Source organism: Cyprinus carpio, chromosome B9, assembly GCF_018340385.1.
Source record: "Cyprinus carpio isolate SPL01 chromosome B9, ASM1834038v1, whole genome shotgun sequence".
Taxonomy (NCBI): Eukaryota; Metazoa; Chordata; class Actinopteri; order Cypriniformes; family Cyprinidae; genus Cyprinus; species Cyprinus carpio.
In genome coordinates this window covers 31,186,347-31,207,875 of record NC_056605.1, presented here as the reverse complement: position 1 = coordinate 31,207,875, position 21,529 = coordinate 31,186,347, and the positions used below count along the sequence as shown (strand labels likewise).

Sequence of the window (21,529 nt, the reverse complement as noted above, 5' to 3'; positions counted from 1 at the left end):
TCCAGAAAAGTATCCTCCTCTTCCGCAGTCCAGCGCTGATTTTGACTGCTGTTAATTAGTTGTTTCGGTTTAATATTAAATCAGCCTATTTTAGGCCATTTAAAGGAATAATTCACCAAGAATAGTTCTGATTTTGTTCCAACTTGACAGAATAGTTTGTTGCCTATGTTGGCTTTGTGTGAAAGATGAGTTTGATTTTAAGCTTTTTGTTAAGAACAGTTTTAATTTTATTGAAAATAAAACGTTACTATTATATAGTATAATGATTATATATATATATATATAATTTTTTTTTTTTTATATAAAATTTCAGTTTTTGACTTTTTTTATTTTAAGCTACCACATTTTTAATTGGCTTGAGACAAAATGCTAGCGACATGCTTAGTCACACGCTTATCATGCTATGAAACATGCTAGCGACATGCTAAGTCCACTTTGCTAATCATGCTAGAAACATGCTAGTAAAACTTGCTAATTCTCCCTAGCGAGGACTGCGTAGTCACTGCTATAATGCTATGCGACATGCTAGTCAAACATGCTAATCATGCTAGAAAACATGCTATAGTAACATGCCTAATCATGCTTATTGCTACATGCTAATACATGCTTATGCTAGTCATGCTAGAACATGCTAATCATGCTAGTAACATGCTAATCATGCTTGAAACATGCTAATCATGCTAGAAAAATGCTAACTACATGCTAGTCACATGCTAATCATGCTAGAAAAAATGCTAGCGACATGCTAGTAACATGCTAATCATACTAGAAACATGCTAGCGACATGCTAGTAACTTGATAATCATGCTAACGACATGCTATTAACTTGCTAATCATGCTAGAAACATGCTAGCACACATGCTAGTTAATACGTTTATCTATTGCTTAAATTAAACTTCTTCTTTAAAACTTTTCAAACTTTTTTTTTCAAACTTTTTAAACTTTCTAAACTTTTTCAAACTTTCTGTTCAGAAACTTTCTCAAGCCAACTTAAAGTTTGTTTTGATGAACTTTTTTATCTAGATTTTTTTTTTTATTAATTTTATTTTGGTTTTTTTTTTTTTAAGTTAATTTTTTATAAATTGATTTTATTGTAGTTTTAGTTTTTGAAGTGTTTCTTTTTAAAATAGTTTTTTAATATCAATTTTATTATTATTACTACCCCATGTAACGCATTTATTCAAGTGTAAGTCTAATATAATTTTACATTTATTTTATTCCTACTTTATATTTTAATAATGTTATTACAGTTTAAGTTATTTTAGTATACATAGTTAAACTGAATGGAAATGAGAAATGTTGCCTTGGCAACTAGCTGAAATAAAGTTCTTTTAATATTTTATTAACATGTCTAATTTATTTCAAGTTTGTCTAATATATATTTTATTTAATATCCGCTTTATTTTAATTAATAAAAATATTTTTGCTAATAGTTTTAGTTAACAATAACAGCACTTGTAGAAACTGCACAAAAAAATCTGATTATATTTTATTATAAAAATCTGATTATATTTTTTTGTTTTTAGTTTTAAATACTTTTAGATTTCAGTAGTATTTTACTGTAAAATTACATTAAATGCCCTATGAGATCTTTTACAGCTTTTCACTATAATTTTTAAGGAAACCTTCTGTTAACCAACAGGTTTTTACTCTAGTATTTAAACTGTGTAAGTCATGCAACATATATGTATTGTTACATGAAGTTAAATGTCTTGCGGACCGTTATTCTCTGATGTAAGAGGAGTTCGCTGTCCCTCAGTGGATCGAGTCTGGAGTGATTTCATCGGTCTGTGATGCTGAATGTGAACTTCTCAAGGCTGGAGGAACGGTCGGATGGATGTGAACATGTGCGTGGCTGAAGGTCTGACGCTTTGCATGAACCTTCACAACCTTCAGATGATATAAATCAGCAGCTGTAACTCCAGCACAGCAGACGGATGAAGGACACGAGGTTACTCTCTTCAAAGTCTGACTGGAATAAAAGAAGATGGAATATTATTTACAGAGGATTTGTGTTTGAATCACACTGAATCTCATCTGGGTTTGCTGCAAGACTCAATTTTACTTTAGGCGAACCAAAACTACTGAAATGAATGCAAAAGTGCGAGCAAATGTATGTGGGGACATTGGCAGACAACAGACATCTCGTGGTTTGAGCAAAATGATTGCTATAGGGATAATTTAGTAGTGGCTGGATATTGCTAGGGACAGCATCTCTCAAATTCTACACCAAAAAAATTATAACAAGCAATGACTGACTTTGGAAACTATACCTAGTTCTCTCTTTAATTATGAAGAGCTCAAACAACAGATTGAGTTACTCCAAATTTTACAAAAAGCTTATGGATTATGGTATAAATCAGACAGTGAAGTGAGTTGTTGTGTTTTTTTTTTTTTTTTGTGAGGATTATTTATTTTGTTTTTTGGCAAGTGAAAAATTTCACACAGGCCTACATAAAAATCTGGATAACTGGCATATGTTCCCCTCACCATGACAGCATGAAAATACTAATAAAACTTAGTTTTGGAAAATACTTTGCATTGCAAATCTTTATTTTATTTGTTTTATTTTGTTGCAATATCTCTATTAATGCAATAGCTACAATGTGTAATAGAATTATTCATTGTTCCGTCTGCTTTCTTTATTAGGATTTTAGTTTTTAGTGGTTTATTTTTTAGTGAGTAATTAACACCAAAACTGTAGGTGAAATTTATTTTTTTATTTCATGCCATAAGTTCTGATCTGAATCAAATGATTCACGAACCTGTTCCGATGTTCCGATCTGAATCAAAATTTTGCCAACCATCATGTAAGATATGAATAAGATATGGATAATAATATGATATTGTATAGTATAGATATATATATAATATATATATATATAATAATAATATGATATTATATATTACAACATTTGCAACTGCTTTTTATCACTTAATTTGTAGCATGTTAATTAACAGACATTTAGAAGTTGATTTTAAAATGCAAAGTGTTGAGAATAAATATAAAACTCTGTAAACACGTGTAAAATGCGTTATTACAGCACTATAAGTGTGTCCCATCAGGTAATTAAAAGTTGTAGGCCTACACACACTTGTGGTCTTCATGCTCACTTGAACACTTGGACCAAATACAGGAAATACGTCATATAAGCAGTCAACTACAAAGGCCGCATGTGTGGGTATTTGGACAAGGCAAACATCAAATGATTATCGAACCTGCTCCGAAGTTCCGATCTGAATCAAAAGATTCGCAAACCTGCTCCGAAGTTCCGATCTGAATCAAAAGATTCGCGAACCTGTTCCGAAGTTCCGATCTGAATCAAATGATTCGCGAACCCGCTCCGAAGTTCCGATCTGAATCAAATGATTCGCGAACCCGCTCCGAAGTCCCGACCTAAATGAATGTAAAAAATATTTGACAAAATGTTGTATCTGACTGTATTAGTCTATATAGAGTGATAGTCAATGTAAAAAGAGCAAATGGGAGAAGCAGATGAACTCAAAGCAGCAGAGCAACATAAAGTTAAAGAAGATAACTTTATCATTCAGCTGAACTGTGCTCGTATGTTTGAAACACTTCGGCTCTTATATGTTCTTACTCCGCTCATGTATTAAATTATCGTTTTTGAAAGTGCAAGTTATTCTGCTCCTCCAGCTCTGCATGTAATTATATGGTTAGTTGCATTGTATTATTTGCATTTGTCGTTGTTGTTTCTCACAGACCGGCGCTGTGTTTCGGGGTCGTGACCTGCGAGTGCAGCAGCGCTGATGTACGGGACAGACGGGATAAATCCATTAGGATGATAGCATGATGATTGGCCCCTGGAGGTAAAGATGGCTGGCGTATTTGGCTGTCTGTGCTTGTCCTTCATTACAATGGAGATGAATTCACCAGCTCCCACTAAGCAGATTAGGACAGGGACATTTCCAGAAGGGAAGCTAATTATGTTAACGGACGAACTCGAACTCGCCTACCTTAACACTTCACCGAATCCTACCACAAATCCAATGCAGAAACCATTAAAGCTGTGCATTTCTGTGCACGTCACATCATAATATGCAACCTTTGATTATAACTCTGTGATTTGAATATTCAGCCTTTGATTATAATTGCATATTCATCCTCTGAAGGTGACGCTGCGTGGGTTTTCTGCTCAGTCCGGTGTCAAAGGCCTCATTATTACAGTAGGGAGGATGAATATGAGCTTCAGGAGCTCTTTTGTTTCATGACTCGGCGGCTCGGCAAGGAAACAGATCAGTATTCTGCTCGAAAATCTAGTTTTGGTGTGTTTTTTCTGTGTGTGTTTTTGAGTGTTTTGTGAAGATATGAGATGTTCCTGAGCTGGCGAAGTTGTGACAAAAGCTGAGCGATTTGGATGAAATCTCATTAGCACTTCTTTTCTTTGAGAGAGAGTGGGAGAATCGTGGAGCGAGTTTGTGCAGCTGCATGCTGCAGCTGAGGAGATGATGGGAAAATGTGATTCATAGAAGTACTTACATTTCCACTGTCTGTATTACTCCCTGAAGATAAAAGACAGCTTTGTCACCAAAAAAAAAATATATATATATATTTACAGGTTTATCTCAGAACTTTTCAACTTCTAGTTGCGGCACGTTTAGTGTTTCAGCCCATGTTCACTAGCTGCTCATTAAGTGTATGATTGATTTAAATGTTCCTGTCAGTCAAAATATGCAATATCCAAATCAATCTTTGAGGTCTTCTATGCTTTTTATTTTATTTTATTTTATTTTGAGTTAATACAATTTATAATTTGATTTTATTTTTTATTTATTTTGTGTTATTTTAATTATTATTTAGTTTAATATATTTTTTTCATTTTATTTTTGTTGTATAACTTTTATTTAATTGTATTGTTTTTTTTATTTTATTTTAAGTTATTTTTATTATTTTGTTTTAGTTTAGTTTAGTCATTATTTCCCAGACACCTGGAACTTCAATTAAAATAATACAAGCTCCAAGCTACATTTTATAAAAGAAAAACATCTTTATGTATGCAATATTTGTGTCTATTTTATTGTAAAATAATACACCCACCATTTCATTTCCTTATTGTTTTTTGATTTTTAGACGTGAGAATTGTATTATAATTTAAGTTTGTTTTGTTTATAATAATAATAATAATATTATCATATTGCTTTTAATAATAATAATAATAATAATAATATACATAAAAATAATAAACACAGATTGTCTTTATAAATTGTGTTAAATCAACTTTAAATCAAAATAGTTTTTTCTTTAAAAAAAAGTAAATTATTTAAATAATGAACTAAATGTAAAAAAAAAAAAAAATATTGACAACCAAATGTTGTTATTTATAATGGATGGATGGATAAATATATGAATAAATAACAGTCAAATATTGTTATTATTTATAATGAATGAAATTAATAAAATAATTAAAAGCATAAATGAATGACATCCCAACGGTGCTATTATTTATAATGAATGAATGAATGAATGAAATTGGTTGTGTTCCTTATTTGTAAATCACTTTGGATCAAAGCGTCTGCTTAAATTACCAAAATGTAAATAAATAAGTATTTTCATGAACTTTAATCAAAATGTAATGACTTGCTTTATCTCTGACCTTCCCTTTCAGCTGATGTCATCAGTCCCTCTCCAATCATGTGACTCTGTTCCGGTAGATAACACCCACTTGATCGGTTAGTTGTCTAAAGTAGTTAATTGTCTCTACACTGCTCTCATTGATTAGTCGGTTTCACTCAGAAATGAGTCTCATTACAACCGGTAAAACTGCTTGTGAAAGATCTTTCGGGTTGAGTTGTCTTTTACAAATAAAGGTCTGTACAGGGTTCTGGTCAATAGTCTCTCAGAAGCTCTGCACAAAGGGCTCATGAAGGAAGGCAAATCCTCACAAATGAATGGATTAGGACTCATTTATTGGCCGGCTGGAAGTGGGCGGCTGGGTTTTTATTTTTTGAGTTTTGTATTTTTTAAAGTGATTGATTTTAGAACACATTGTTTTCGCATCTCATTCTCCAGTATCTCTTCAGACTCACTCAAAGTAACCACCGGAGATGAGTTTTTATCGGTGCTGTTTGAGAGTATGTGTGTCCTGTACTTGATTTACAGTATCTCCGGGTTTGACCTGCTCCTTACGCTTCGCTCTGCCCTTCAGTGAAAGAAACCCTTCACTCAGAAATTAAAACAAAAATCATTTCCTCCCCCACATGTCCTTCCAAACCTTCCAAATGTTCTTTCTTTTGTGAGAAACACAACTATTTCTTGTATTTAACACAAAAAAGGAAGTATCATAACAGTAGTAAATATTATTTTACATTTATGTGTTATAGTTTTTATTTGTATTTTTTGATTATTTTTGATTATTATATTTTCCAACTTTAATTAGATTTTAGTTCAAGTTTTAGCTATTTTGTTGTGTTTTTGTTATTATTATGATTATTTATTTTTTTTTTATACAAAATGTCTTTATAGTTTTCATTTTATTCAAGGCTATTCAAATTTAATTATACAGTAAAGCACATTTCTTACACAATGTTTTTTAAAATTTTTTTTCATAATGATTTAAATTAAGTTATAATATTAGTTGTATTAGTAGTTGTATAAGTAATAGTAAAGATTTTTTTTTTTTTTTTTTTTTTTTTTTTTAGTTGTTGTTTTTAAATTAAATTAAAATGAGAAATGTTGATGAGACCAGCTGATTTTTTTTTTATTGTTGATTTTTTTTTTTTTGTTTTTTTTTTGATTGTTAGTTTTCATTTTATTATTTTTTTACATTTTATTAATTTATGTGCTTTTTTAATTTTTTTTTTTTTTTTTATAATTTTTTTTTTTTATTTTTTTTTTAAATATTTATTTTTAATATATATTTATTTTAGTAATTTTTTTATTTAAATGTATTTTATTTCATTTGCAACATTTTATAATTTTCATTCAAGGTTTTTAAGTTTAAATCTATCATAAATTTAAATCTACTATTTATATTTTAATTTATTTCAGCTTTATTTCAGTTAACAAAAATGATTAATAGTTTGTTAATGATAACAACACTGGTGTAAATTGCAACAACAACAGTGTCAGTAAGTTTTATTAAGTATATATATTTTTTTTTTTATATGTATTTTTTTTGTTTTTTTATTTGTAAAATTAACTCTTTTCGGCAAGAAGTTCTCATATAGTGTGATCAGTCACATGACATTTACAGCTCATGGGATTGGCTCAAAATAATGTGTCTGGAACTGTGTATCCATAAGCAAAGATGGCAGCATGGTTAAATAATGCAAAAAACAATTTTTAATACAAGGTAAGAAGTATGTGTTACTGTAATTTTCCCAATTCAGTCTTCATTAGTGTGCCAAAAGTAACTGGGTTTGGGCCGAGGAATAAAACAAGACTAGAAAACTACCAGAAGCTGTAAATCAAGGTCACTGAGAAGACTATTAAGCAGCAGCGGTGTGAGTTTGTTTGGGATGATGACTGATGCTGTAGTCAGTTCACCGGCACAGCTGTCCTCCTGCCTGCTGCGCTTCATCCATTCCCGCTCCGTCTGAGCTGGTCTGGTTGCCATGGCGATGACCATGTCATCACGTCCCTTCACCTGAGTAAACTAGTGAGTCAGGAGCAGCTCTGCTGGGGAGCAAGAGACAAAGACAACATGGAGCCGCATCCCCCGACAACAACAGCAGAAATCACACAGACATAATCTGAGCAGATAGATAGATAGATAGATAGATAGATAGATAGATAGATAGATAGACAGATAGATAGATAAAGACAGACGACAGGACAGACAGACAGACAGAACAGATAGATAGATAGATATTAGATAGATAGTGACAATGGATAGAATAGATAGGATGAATGGATGGATAGATAGATGTGGGTGGATGGATGGATAGATTGCTATGGATGGATGGGTGGGTGGATGGATGGATGTTTATATGGTTATATAGATTGATATATATTTGTTGGTTTATGTTGGTTTATGTAGATGTATAGACTGATATAGATTGACAGATAGATGTTGGGTTATTTATCGGTGCGTTTGAGATATGTGGTCGTACCTTGATGCTACAGTATCTCTGGGTTTGACCTGCTCCTTCGCTCACTCTGCCCTTCAGTGAAACGACACCTTCACTCAGAAAATTAAAACAAAAATCATTTCCTCCACACACATGGGCCTTCCAAACCTTCCATTAAATTTTCTTTCTTTTTGTCGGAGAAAACCCACAAATATTTTCTTGTATGTAACACAAACAAAGGATGAAGTATCATAACAGTAGTAAATATTATTTTACATTTATGTGTGTTTTTTTATATTTTTTTTTTTTTTTATTTTTTTATTTTTTTATTTTATTTTCTTTATTTTTTTGGTTTTTGTTCAAGTTTTAGCTATTTTGTTGTGTTTTGTTATTATTATGAATATTTCATTTTTTTTTTATACAAAACTGTCTTTATAGTTTTTATTTCATTTTATGTAAAGGGATATTTCAAATTCTAAGTATACAGTTAAAGCACATTTTCTTAAAACGATCGTATATTCAAACCTGCTTTACATAAAAGTATATAAAATAACCCTCAATCCACCACTCAAATAGACTGCATAAGAAAATAATAACAATAAAAGCACCAGACTTTTTTTTTTTTTTAAAGTGTTGTTTTAGTACGTCAGGTTAAATTAAATAAAAATGAGAAATGTTGATGAGACCAGCTGATTTTTTTTGGTTAAATTAAATTGTTTGCATGTTTTAGGTTTAAGATTGTCTAGTAATTTCACTCAGCAAATCTCAGTTTACATTTTATCTACATTTTATGTGCTGTTGTCATTTTTATTATAGTTTTTCTAAACTACATTGATTTTAATTATATATTTATTTAGATTTTTTTAAATTTAAATGGTATTTTATTTCATTAGCAACATTTATCTTTTACATTCAAGGTTTTTTAATGTGTCCCGAAATTCTATTCATAAATGTGAAACTAACTATTTATATTTTAATTTAATTTATTTCATAGCAGTTATTTCAGTTAACACATACAATGATTAATAGTTTGATTAATGACTATACCCAACACTGGTGTTAACATTGGCAACAAACACATCGTCGTCTTATGTAACTATATTACAGTAGTATATACTATAATATTTATCTACATGACATTTTTTTGTAAAATTAACTCTTCTTCGGCCAAGGAGATTCGTTCTATAGTAGTGTGATCACCCACATGAACATTTAACAAGCGGTATGGGATTGGCCTCAAAATTAATGTGTTCTGGAACTTGTGTATCCATAAGCAAAGCTGGCAAGCATGGTTAAATAATGCAAACAAACTATTTTTTAATCACATAGGGTAAGGAAGTATGTGGTGTTACTGTAATTTTCCACAAATTCCAGTCTTCAGTAGTTGTTGCCAAAAGTAACTGGGTTTGGGCTGAGGAATAAAACAACGGACATAGAACAAGCCTGTCGAACTACGACGAAGCTGTAAATCAAGGTCACTGAGAAGACATTAAGTCAGGCAGCGAGTGTGAGTTTGTTTGGGATGATGACTGATGCTGTAGTCAGTTCACCGGCACAGACTCGTCTCTGCCATGCCTGCGCGCTTCATCCATTCCCCGCTCCGTCTTGAGCTGGTCTGGTTGCAATCGGCGGATGACCATGTCAATCCACATCCCTTCACCTGCGAGTAAACTAAGTGAGTCAGTGGATGCCAGCTCTGCTGGGAGAGAAGAGGGACAAAGACAACATGGAGCCCGCATCCACGACAACAACCAAGCAGAAATCACACAGGACCGATACATCTTATGCAGAGAGATAGATAGATAGATAGATAGATAGATAGATAGATAGATAGATAGATAGATAGATAGATAGATAGATAGATAGATGTGGATGAATGGATGGATAGATAGATGTGGGTGGATGGATGGATAGATTGCTATGGATGGATGGGTGGGTGGATGGATGGATGTTTAAATGGATAGATAGACTGATATAGATTGACAGATAGATGTTGGGTTAGATAGATTAATGTAGACGTAGATCTACATCTATGTGATGCAGATATGGATGGATGTATGAATAGTTGAATATAAATGATAGATTGATGTAGAGATGGATGGATGGATGGATATTTTAATAGATAGACTGATGTAGATATAGATAGATGATGGATGGATGGATAGTTGGTTAGATGGATAGACAGATTGATGTAGGGATGGATAGATGGATAGATAGTTGTTAGAAAGACTGATGTAGATATACGGTAGATGGATGGATGTATAAATAGTTGAATAGATATATGTATATATAGATGTGGTGTATGTATATATAGTATATTTGTGTATATATTTGTTGTTGAGTATGTTGTTGATATAATGTAGATGGATGGATCTATAAATAGTTGAATAGATTGGAAGGATGGATAGTTAGAGAGATGGACAGACTGATGTAGGGATGGATGTGTGGATGGATAGATAGTTGGTTAGATAGATATATTGACGTAGATATGGATGGATGGATGGATGGTTAGAGAGATGGACAGTCTGATGTAGGGATGGATAGATAGATAGCTAGATTGATGTAGGGATGGGTGAATGTATGGATGGATAGAGAATTGGTTAGATTGATTGCAGATATGGATGGATGGATGGATAGATAGATCTGGCGGAGCTCCAGTGAACATCTGGAAGGTCATCGATGTGTCAGGAGAAATGAGAAACAATGATGAGTGTGTGAATGTGCTGCATATATAGACCGCCATGGACTCTAGATTACAGTGAAAACTCAGTGTCGTGACCCACAGGCGTCTGAATGACGCACTGAATCTGAGACGCTGCCAAGACGTGTGATTTATGTGCAGTACCTGCTTGTAAAGGTTTATTAGCGCTCAGACAACAGACAAATCTTCTGATGAGGTAAAGAATATTTCATGGAAACTACTAAACACCACAGCAAACAAAACCCAGATGTGCTCTGGACCAGCACAGATCAAAGATGCCTTCAAGTACATCAACAGCATCGTCTCATGTTTCGTATTCCTGTTTGGGATGGTAGCCAGATGCTGTGACTTCTTAATTCAGAATAATCAAAGAACACAAATGCATGAGAAACGGACCCAATATTCTCATCGGCAGTCTGGCTTTAGGTGACATTTTGCACATCTTGATTGGTATACCCATCAGTGTTCATAAGGTAACTTTGCTGAATTTTTCCTTGCTGCATTATGGATTTAGGTGATATTTGCTGAATTTTTCCTTGCAATTGTGAATTTATATCTTATTCCATTCCAAACTTTTATTCTCAGAATCGCAAGAAAAAGTCATATAAGTTTTTATATGTTTAAATTTTTTTATTTGTGTAAATTTATTTTTTATAGGTAATTGCGAGTTTTTATCACACCGTCACACTGACTTTTCTTCTTGCAGTTCTGATAATGAAAGTCAGAATTGCAAGATATAACTCAAGTCAGAATTATTTCATGTTTTTTTTCTCTGAAATCTGAATTTACATCTCACATTTTTTTTTATTTACGCCATAGAATAAAACGTAAAATAAAAGATAATTGTGACTTTTTTCTTCTCACAATTCTAACTTTTGTTCTTGCAAATGTAAGTTTATATTTCACAATTTAGACTTTTATCGCAACTTTGAGTTTACACATTGCAATTCTGAGAATCTCAAAAATGTATCAGAATTGCAGTTACCTTTTTCTAAAATGAAGAACGTAATCTACCAAAAGCAGCACAAATTAACAAATTAAGGTCCCTTTGAGAAACTTTGCGTTTGCCCACAAAACTGCATTCACTTGTAAAACTTTCGCGTTCTTTTACAGAAAGTATTATGCTCCCCTAGAAACTTTGTGTTCACCTCTAAAACTTGTGCGTTCTTTAGCAAAGCAATAGCATTCTCTTTGCGTTTGGAAACTTTGCGTTAAACTATTTTGTTCAAAGAATTTGATCGAGGCATTTTTTGTTTAATTTATTGGTTTTTTTTTTGTTTGAAATTTTTTGTTTTTTTGTTTTTATCGTTAAAGTATTGCGTTCCCCTGATAAACTTTGCATTCTCTCACAAAACATTTACATTCTCTTGCAAAACTATAGCGTTCCTCCAAGAAAGTTTGTATTCGCTCATAAAACTTTGCATTTGCTTGCAAAACTTTGTGTTCGCTTGAAAAACGTTTGCGTTTTTAGCAAAAGTATTACACTTCCTGAGAAACTATGCGTTTGGTCTTAAAATTTTGCATTCTCTTGCAAAACTATAGCATTCCTACGAATTTTTTTGCATTTTTTGGATTTGCTTTGGCATTATTTTTTTTTACATTTTTTGCGTTCTCTTGCTAAAGTATTTAGTTCCCAAGAAACTTTGCATTCTCTCACAAAACATTTACATTCTCTTGCAATGCTTTGCAATGATTTAGTATTAGTATCTAGAAAATTTTTGCTTTTTTTCTTTTTTTTTTTTTAAAATTTTTTGGGTGCTCACAAAACTTTAGGTTTGTTCCTTAAATTTGCATTTGCTCATGATACTTGTGTTTGCTTGTAAAACTTTTGCATTCTCAGCAAAAGTATTATGCTCCCAGAGAAACTTTGTTCACTTGTATAACGTTGCATTTACTTGTGAAAATTTGAGTTTTGTTGTTTTATATGTTGTTAATATTTTTAAAATGTTTTATATGCCATGTTTGCCCCAAGTGTTTGGGGCAAAAAAACTTCGTTAGCTTCGACACGGGTCGACTCACAAACTGACGCAAGTCTTGCAATTTCATAGTTAGGTGAAAGCGAACTGGCATTCAGTTTGTAATAGTTTGCCATTCAAATCCTCTGAACGTGTGTACATTGGCAGAAGAAAACTGTTTGCGTTTTACTTGTAAATAACACTTTTGCGACTTCGTCTCTGGCAAGAAGTATTACTGTGTGTCCCTAACAAAAATGAATTTTTGCCATCAGCGAACACTCGACTCAGAGGGTTATGTTTCCCTAAAAAAACTTTGCCATCACCAATTTCAAATATGAAGTGGGAGGAAAAACTGTATTTAGGTGGTCTTGAATTTGGTGAGAGAAATTTTTCTGTATTAAAATAAAAAAAATAAAAATTCATCCCATCTAATTTTTATTTCACCATCTCCACGTCCCTTTAGGTGCTCCATAATAATAATAATATGTTAAAGGAATATTTCACCAAAAAAAAATTATTTATATACCTAACAAGAGAATTTCTGAAGGTTTTTCAAACAGCTCTTTTCTGTAAAACCACCAGGGAAAGATTCTCCTTTTGAGTTCCTCAAAGTGTGGATTTGAAGTGATAAATAATCACAATTTCAACTATTTATGTAAATGTAGTCAATAAAATCATCAATACAAATAATAAAGCTCTGTATATTGCATTTCATGAGAAGGAATAATTCACTTTGTTGTCTGTGAGGAACTTTTGATATAGACAGCAGTGAAAGTGTGATTTCCTCATCAAACAGCTCAGATCTGCTCGAGAGTCTAATGATGACATGCTTCCTTTGAAAAAATGTCAAGTTCATCAGGAACTCTCTTTTTTCTTGTTCTAGTTTTATAAAATGGCCAAGGACTGGTGGCTCTTTGGGTTTTAGTTCATCGTGCCGCTGGCATGCACCGCCGTCTTTTACTCGCGGATGACTTGGAGGATTTTAAGTAGAAGTGTTAAGAAGTTGGACAAACACATTAAGCAGGTAAATCTGGACCTGGGATTTGGAAAGCTGTTCCAGTTTTTGAATATCTAAGTCATCAGAATGACATAAAACCATCAGACAAACAAAACTGACTCAAAGCATTATAAGATATCTGATATTCTCTGACCGTATCTGCTGCTGTCTATCAGGTCCTGTAATATATTCATATGACTTATATTTTTTTTAATATTTCTATTTACCTTTATTTTATTTTAGTTTAATTTCTGTAATTTTAGTACTTAAACTTATTGTATTTCTTTTTAATTTTTAATTTTTTTTTTTTTAAGTTTTTTTTTTTTTTTTTGTATGGTTTTTTTTTTTTTCACCTTTATTTCAACTAACAATTTTTTTTTTTTTTTTTTTAGTTTTAGTTAAAAATAACAACACTGGTATATTATATATATATATATATATATATATATATTATATATTTATATATATATAGATATAATATATACTATAATAGATATATATATTTATATATATTATTTATTTGATTTTAAATATTTTTAGTTTTAATGAAAATTAACACTGGCATAAATCACAAAAATAAAATATATTTTATGTTATTTATTTCAATTTTAAATAGTTTTAATGAACAATAACGGTGGTATAAATCACAAAAATATAAAACATTATTTATTAAAAACAAATAACACTGGTATAAATCGTAAAAAAATATATATTTCTGTTTATTTATTTATTTATTTATTTTATTTTTTTTAGTTTTTTATTTAGAGATTGAAAGACTGATATTGTAGAACACAAACATCATTCGACTGATCTGTATCTGATAAATCATCTCTTCTGATGGACAGAGACATGAAGTGGAATGGACAGTTTTGTGTCTGGTTCTCGTGTTTGCAGTTTGCTGGTTTCCTCTTCACCTCAGCAGGATCCTCAAGTTAACCATCTATGATGAACACGATCCTAACAAAGGTAAGACATTATAACAAATACATCAGCATAGACACACATGAGCTCTGTTCCAAAAACTGGTGAGCTGCCTTCTGAGAAACTGAAATGGAGCCTTATAAGTAAGATCATATCTCATATATTCTTTACCCTGTGATGTTTTAGCACATTTCTTGTTCTCGACTTCATCGGCCTCAACGTGGTCTATGAACTCCTGCATATAAGTAAGATCATTTGTCTTAGATTCTCTGCATATGTGGTCAGTGGATGTTTAAATGGTATGTTTAATGTTATTAAGTATTTTTATTTATATTTGTTAATTTTATTTTGATTTGTTATTTATTATTTTTGTTAATATATATATATATATAATATGTGTGTGTATAACATTTGATAATTATATATAAAATTTTAATATATATATATATATATATCTATATAATATATATATATATATACTGATACTATATATACAATGTGTAAGTGTGTGTTATAGTATACAGTGTATATATATATATATATTAGGCTGGTCAAATGATTAATCACGCGATAATCACATCCAAAATAAAATTTTTGTTTAATATATATATGTGTGTATACTGTGTATATTTATTATGTATATATAAATACACACACATGCAGTATCTATTTAAGAAGAATATGTATATGTATATATATTAAATATATTTATATATAATATAAAATATAAGAATATAAATATATTAAATGTATATACATGTAAATATTTCTAAAGATATAATTTATGTGTGGTATTATTTATATATACCTAATAAATATACCTGTACACATACATATATTATGTAAACAAAACTTTTATTTTGGATGTGAGTAATCGTGATTAATCATTGACAGCCCTAATATTTATTATATATTATATATATATATATATATATAATATATATATATATAGTAATTATAAATATATATATATGTGATTAATCGTGATTAATCATTTGACAGCCCTAATATGCATATATATTTACATTTTTATATATTTAATTGATAGTTATGTATTTATAACACGATATTGTCCTCTTACATAGCTTCAATATCAGTGCTTTTTGTTGGTTTAATACTTTTTATAAACAAGTATTAAGTGTAAACTTAATAACTTTCAGTGATGAGTAACTTTGACAGTATCTTCCTCAGCGCTGGATATTGTTTTGTCTCTTTGTCAATAAGATTACATTGGGAAAATCTGTTAGATTGTGCGGGTAAATAAACTGTATTCCTATTCATTGACAGCACATGATGCAAAACAGAATTAATTTGCATTTTTATTGGCATCAGCTGTAAACGCTGCACAGAAAGCGATTAAACAAGGATCACATCTTTAGATTAGTGAAGACAGATTTTCGCACACACTTTGTTTACAGATGAATTATGAATAAGTATTACGTATCGCGGGAAATTGGATGTGACAGCAGGTGAACTGTGGATTCTTTTCATTTTATGCTCCCTGACAGAGTGAAAAGTTTGAGTTTGACTTTACATAAAAGTGACCTTGTGCACAACATTTACATAAATCATGTATAATGCCTCATGTTAATCTGCTCAGGCGCATCATTTGCATAATGTTTAGCGAGAGCAGCGTTTCATGTTATTCTGAAGGTGTTTGGCTGGGCCTGCATTGATTCCTCTGTTCTTTCTATTACGGCTCATGTTAATAGCGGTTTTACCATAATCCAGCGAGCGAGAGTTCTGGTTAACACCTGCTCTGTGTTTCCTCTGACAGGCCACTCTCGCCGCCGGTTGTTGTCGTTCATTCAAACCCGTCCACATTCAGGAAGACAAACAAAGTTTCATGAGGTCAAAGGTCATGGAGCCAACTTCTGACAACAGCAACTCCGTCAAATGAGAGTTGGCATCTGATGACAATGAGAGAACAAACTTCCTTCAGAAATTTGCTTGTCTTAGAGCGTGAAATCAGCTTCTGATGTTGTATATTTACTCTTACTGTTTTTTTTTTGGTTTTTTTTTGTAAATACATTATGAGTGAAAAGCATTTTCTTCTGTTGCATTAAAGTCTACATACAAAATTATAATTAACTAAAACTTAAGCCATAAAAAATAACATTTTCATTATTTGAAATAAGCTAAAATATAATATACCTTAAACATTTTTCATTTTCATTTAGTTAAACTTCTGCACTAAAACAACTAAAAACTTTTTATTTTTTTAAAAAGTAACATTTAAAAATACTAATAAAATATGACACAATAAATGACAAAAATACACAACAAAGGTGTAGTAGTACCTCAATGATACTGAAACAATGCTTTCCCAAAAATAGTTTGTATATATATATAATATATAATATATATATATATATATATATATATATATATATAGACTTATGTGCCTCTTGAAGCTTGCTTTCTGATGAATAAATATAAATGAATATATACTATATTATATATATATATATGTGCCTATAATATAAATATATTTTGATATATATATATATATATAATATTATTTAAAAAAAATTTTGAGAATATTTAAATTTGAGTTTCATTTTAAATGACCATCCCTACAGTATAAATTCCGGTATCTCTTGTTCTTTGAAACCACTATAATGGGGAAGACTGCTGATGGCAATGGGTCCAGAAGACAATCATTGACACCCTCCCCAAAGAGAGTAAGTCATAGAAGGTTATTACTGAAAAAGGCTGGCTGTTCACAGAGTGCTGTATCAAAGCATATAAGATGCAAAGTTGACTGGAAGGAAGAAATTGGGTAGGAACATTGCACAAGCAACAGGGATGACTGCAAGCTTTAGAATACTGTCCATCAAAGCCGATTCAACACTTAGGAGAGCTTCACAAGGAGTGGACCGAAGCTGGAGTCAGTGCATCAAGAGTCACCACGCTCATACGTCTTCAGCAAAAGTGCTACCAAGCCACTTCTGAAACAGAAACAACGTCAGAAGCATCTTACCTAGGCTAAGGAGAAAAAGAACTGGACTGTTGCTCAGCAGTCCAAAGTCAACTTTTCAGATAAAAGTACATAATGCATTTCATTTGGAAATCTATTTCTGGAGTCTGGAGGAAGACTGGAGAGGCACAGAATCCAAGCTGCTTGAAGTCCAGTGTGAAGTTTCTGAAGTCAGGGATGATACGTTCGGGGTGCCGTGACGTCGGCTGGTGTTATTGTGTTTTTGTGTTTCCCAAAGTCAATGCAGCTGTCTACCAGGAGATTTTGGAGAACTTTATACTTCCATCTGCTTTATGGAGATGCTGATTTCCTTTTCCAGCAGGACTTAAGAACCTGTCCACAGTGCCAAAGCCACTTCCAAAGTGGTTTGCTGACCATGATGTTACTGTGCTTGATTGGCCAGCCAACATGCCTGACCTGAACCCCATATGGAATCTATGGGATATTTTCAAGAGAAAGAGTAGAAACAGTCCATCCAACGATACAGACGAGCTGAAGGGTCAGTAGTGCCTCACCCCATATGGAATCTATGGGATATTTTCAAGAGAAACGTTTGGAGATGTGAATCCCTTGGAATTTGAAGCTGGCGACACAGTCTACCACCACCTCTTCATTGATGTAGATGGGTGTGTGTGCTCCACCTTTCTCCTTCCTGAGGTCTACTATGAGTTCTTTTGTTTTCTTAGTGTTGAGGTTTTTATCAGTACACCATGCAGCCAGACGGTCCACTTCCTCCCTGTAGGCTGATTCACTGTTGTTCGTGATGAGTCCGATCACTGTGGTGTCATCTGCAAACTTGACAATGATGTTAGAACCATGTACAGGATCGCAGTCGTAATTAAAGAGAGAATAGAGGAAAGGACTCAACACATAGCCCTGTGGTACACCAGTGCTTAGAATGAGGGTGGAAGAGCTAATTGAAGAGAGAATAGAGGAAAGGACTCAACACATAGCCCTGTGGTACACCAGTGCTTAGAATGAGGGTGGAAGAGCCAATTGCAGAGTGAAGTACTAATACCCAAGTCTCTAAGTTTGGTGGTTAACTTGGATAGGATGACAGTGTTGAACACTGAACTATAATCAAGGAACAGTATTCTGGCATAAGTGTCTTTATTGTCCAAATAAAAGAGGGCTGAGTGCTGCGCTATGGAAAGTGCATCTTCCGTGCACCTGTTCTTGCGGTAGGCAAATTGATTACGGTCCAGTTTCAGTGGCAGACATGTTTTGAGGTGTGCTAGGACCAGTGGCTCAAATCACTTGGTGATGATGGGGGTAAGCACTACTGGGTGGCAATCATTAAGGCATGTTGCGGAGGAGTTTTTTGGTATTGGCACGATGGTCTTAAAGCAGGTAGGCACAGTAGCTCAGGCAAGAGACAGGTTGAATAAGTCTGTTATATATATATATAAATGTTTTTATATATGTTTAGGAAAGTAGCTCAGGCAAGAGAGAGTTTGTATTATTGTTTTATATTTATATAAAACAGATGAATATCGATACGATTTTTTTGAATGAAAAAAGTCTCTTCTGCTCACCAAGGCTGCATTTATTTGGTCAATACTACAGAAATAAATCAGTAATATTGTGAAACATTATTACAGTTTAAAATAGCTGTATTCTTTTTTAATATATTGTAGTATATTCCTGAGATGCAAAGCTGAATTTTCAGCGTCATTAATCCAGTCTTCATTGTCACATGATCTTCAGAAATCATTCTTATATGCTGATTTGCTGCTCAAGAAACATTTATTATTATTATCGATGTTGAAAACAGTTGTGCTGCTTCATATTTTTGTGGAAACCATGATACATTTGATTTTTCAGGACTCTCTAATGAATAGAAAGTTCAAAAGAACATTTTAAATCTTTTGTGACATTATAAATGTCTTTAGTGTCACTTTTGATCAATTTAATGCATCCTTGATGGCAAAAAAATTATTTATCTCTTAAAAAAATCCTACTTACCCCAATCTTTTGAGTAGAAGTGTCTTGCTCAGCTGTCTGTGACCTGAGACTCATTTTAGGTCAGTATAATGTGTGTCTGCTAGTTCTATTATACAGTACAGTCATCGAGACGAGCTGTTACCTCACTAGAGCACCTCACCTCGCTCTTCAGTGAACAAACTCAGCTTATTATTGTGCAGAAGATGCCGCCATCATAACATTAGCTGTTGGCAGCTGAGCCACACACGATCCAGTCCCTCAGGGTTTGTTGACTCAATCCCAGCCATTACACAAAGTGCTGTTTTTATTTTCCCGCGCAAATATATAGCGGTCGACACAGGTCATGAATCATCACTCAAACGATCCAGGTGTTAGCCGCGGGTTTCATGGATAAAACTCTGTAATTGGCCAGACTCTGGTGGAAAATATATAGATATAAGCAAATGCCAGCCGCGAGAGCGCATGTATGTATCCGAATAATGAAGTCTCCAATCAGAAGTACACTTTTGATTAGCTGCTATATGTCGAAAGTGTGACGGAAGTGATTAAAAGAGCTCATGCTTGTGTCGATATGATATTTATTCGTCTTTCAAGTATGGATTTAAATGCAATAAATTGGCAACACCGGTGGGTTTTCCTTCACACTGCTGAGTGATTGATGACTAGCCTATTTATAATGCATTTTTACATGTGTTGTGCATTGGGACACTTTACGGTAGTCTTAAGGAGGAGACAGAGCGGCTATGACAGAATGAGGCCAGGAAGGAAAGGATAGAAATTGTAAAAAAAAACACCTGATAGGCCTGTCAAAAGCACAAGACAAGCCGAGATTGGAATATTTCCAACCGCTGCCTGCCTTTGACCCACATGTCTCTCAAATATTAGGATCGTTTTGGCAAATACTGTCAGCTAAATCTGGCTCTGTTCTGTCTGCATGTGAACAAGTGGATGAAGAAACTGGAGTAGACATGCAGAGAAGTGCTAGTGATGCACTGCTTATTATCGGTTTGCTATTGGTTCAGATGCATGAAGTGCACAAGGAATCCCAGAATAATTTAGTATGGTGCCTATCCATTGGAGATCGTCTTCTGTATGAAACATTAAAGGCCTAGGCAATAAAGCTTTAAAAACATTCTTATAACCTCTCTCTCTTTAGGCTTATATATAGAATAAAAAAATAGTATTTTTAATAAAAATATATTAAAGTATATATTAACACATTTTATTTAGAATTTATTACTGTGAAACCTGCTTAAATTGTACTTGGCTCCCTATAACGAATACATTTGCACATGCTGACAGATTTTTGTGATAAAATCATTACTTTCTCCGTATAGCATTCTGTCTTTTCTTTTTTACACAAAAAATGTTGCTCAATCAAAATATACACTGTATACATGTATGCATTTTTAAGGAATGCTTGTTGTATACTTGTATTCAGCAATGACACATTTATTTTTTTTTGAGTGATTGTTGTTTACTTGTATTCAGCAACGACACATTAAGTTGATCTGAATTTGTATTTTTTTTTTTATATTATTTTTTATGGCTGTTTTTCTACTCCACAGTATCTTTCCAGAGCGCTGAAGGGTTCACTTCTTGCTGAAGGGCAAACAGCAGCGGTCATATAATTTTTCCAGGTGGGAATTGATGCTGAATCTTCCTGTTAATGGCTCTGAGCTCCTGCCAGTGAGCCACTTATACCACAACGCTGAGGACATGATGTCACACCAGCTTCTGTCCTGGAGTCCTGGACGAGAGTTTTCCCTGCGGTAGCTCATTTCCAAGAACTGCAAGTGAGGATTCAAATCACATTTGAATGTCGCTTTTTAGTCAGATTGGTAAGAAGAAGCTCTATTTCTATTAGTACACTTTCTGAAGTATCAGGAGTGACAACCACATTAAAATATGGGAGTCAATCCCCTAAATTGTCGCTTTGTGTGTGTATGGAACAAAACTTCAGAATACCATTAAAAAACTCCTGGCAACACCCTAGCGAC

General features: G+C 32.8%; 1 protein-coding gene across 1 annotated transcript; it reads left to right on the top strand.

Annotated features, from left to right (window-relative positions):
• The first annotated feature begins 13,546 nt into the window (after positions 1 to 13,546).
• Positions 13,547 to 16,749, top strand: LOC109091714 (endothelin receptor type B-like). The gene is made up of 3 exons (XM_042730535.1): positions 13,547 to 13,711; positions 14,530 to 14,650; positions 16,383 to 16,749. The coding sequence occupies exons 1-3, from the start codon at positions 13,655 to 13,657 to the stop codon at positions 16,481 to 16,483; spliced, it is 279 nt and encodes a 92-aa protein (XP_042586469.1). The 5' UTR covers positions 13,547 to 13,654; the 3' UTR covers positions 16,484 to 16,749.
• Positions 16,750 to 21,529: the final 4,780 nt, after the last annotated feature.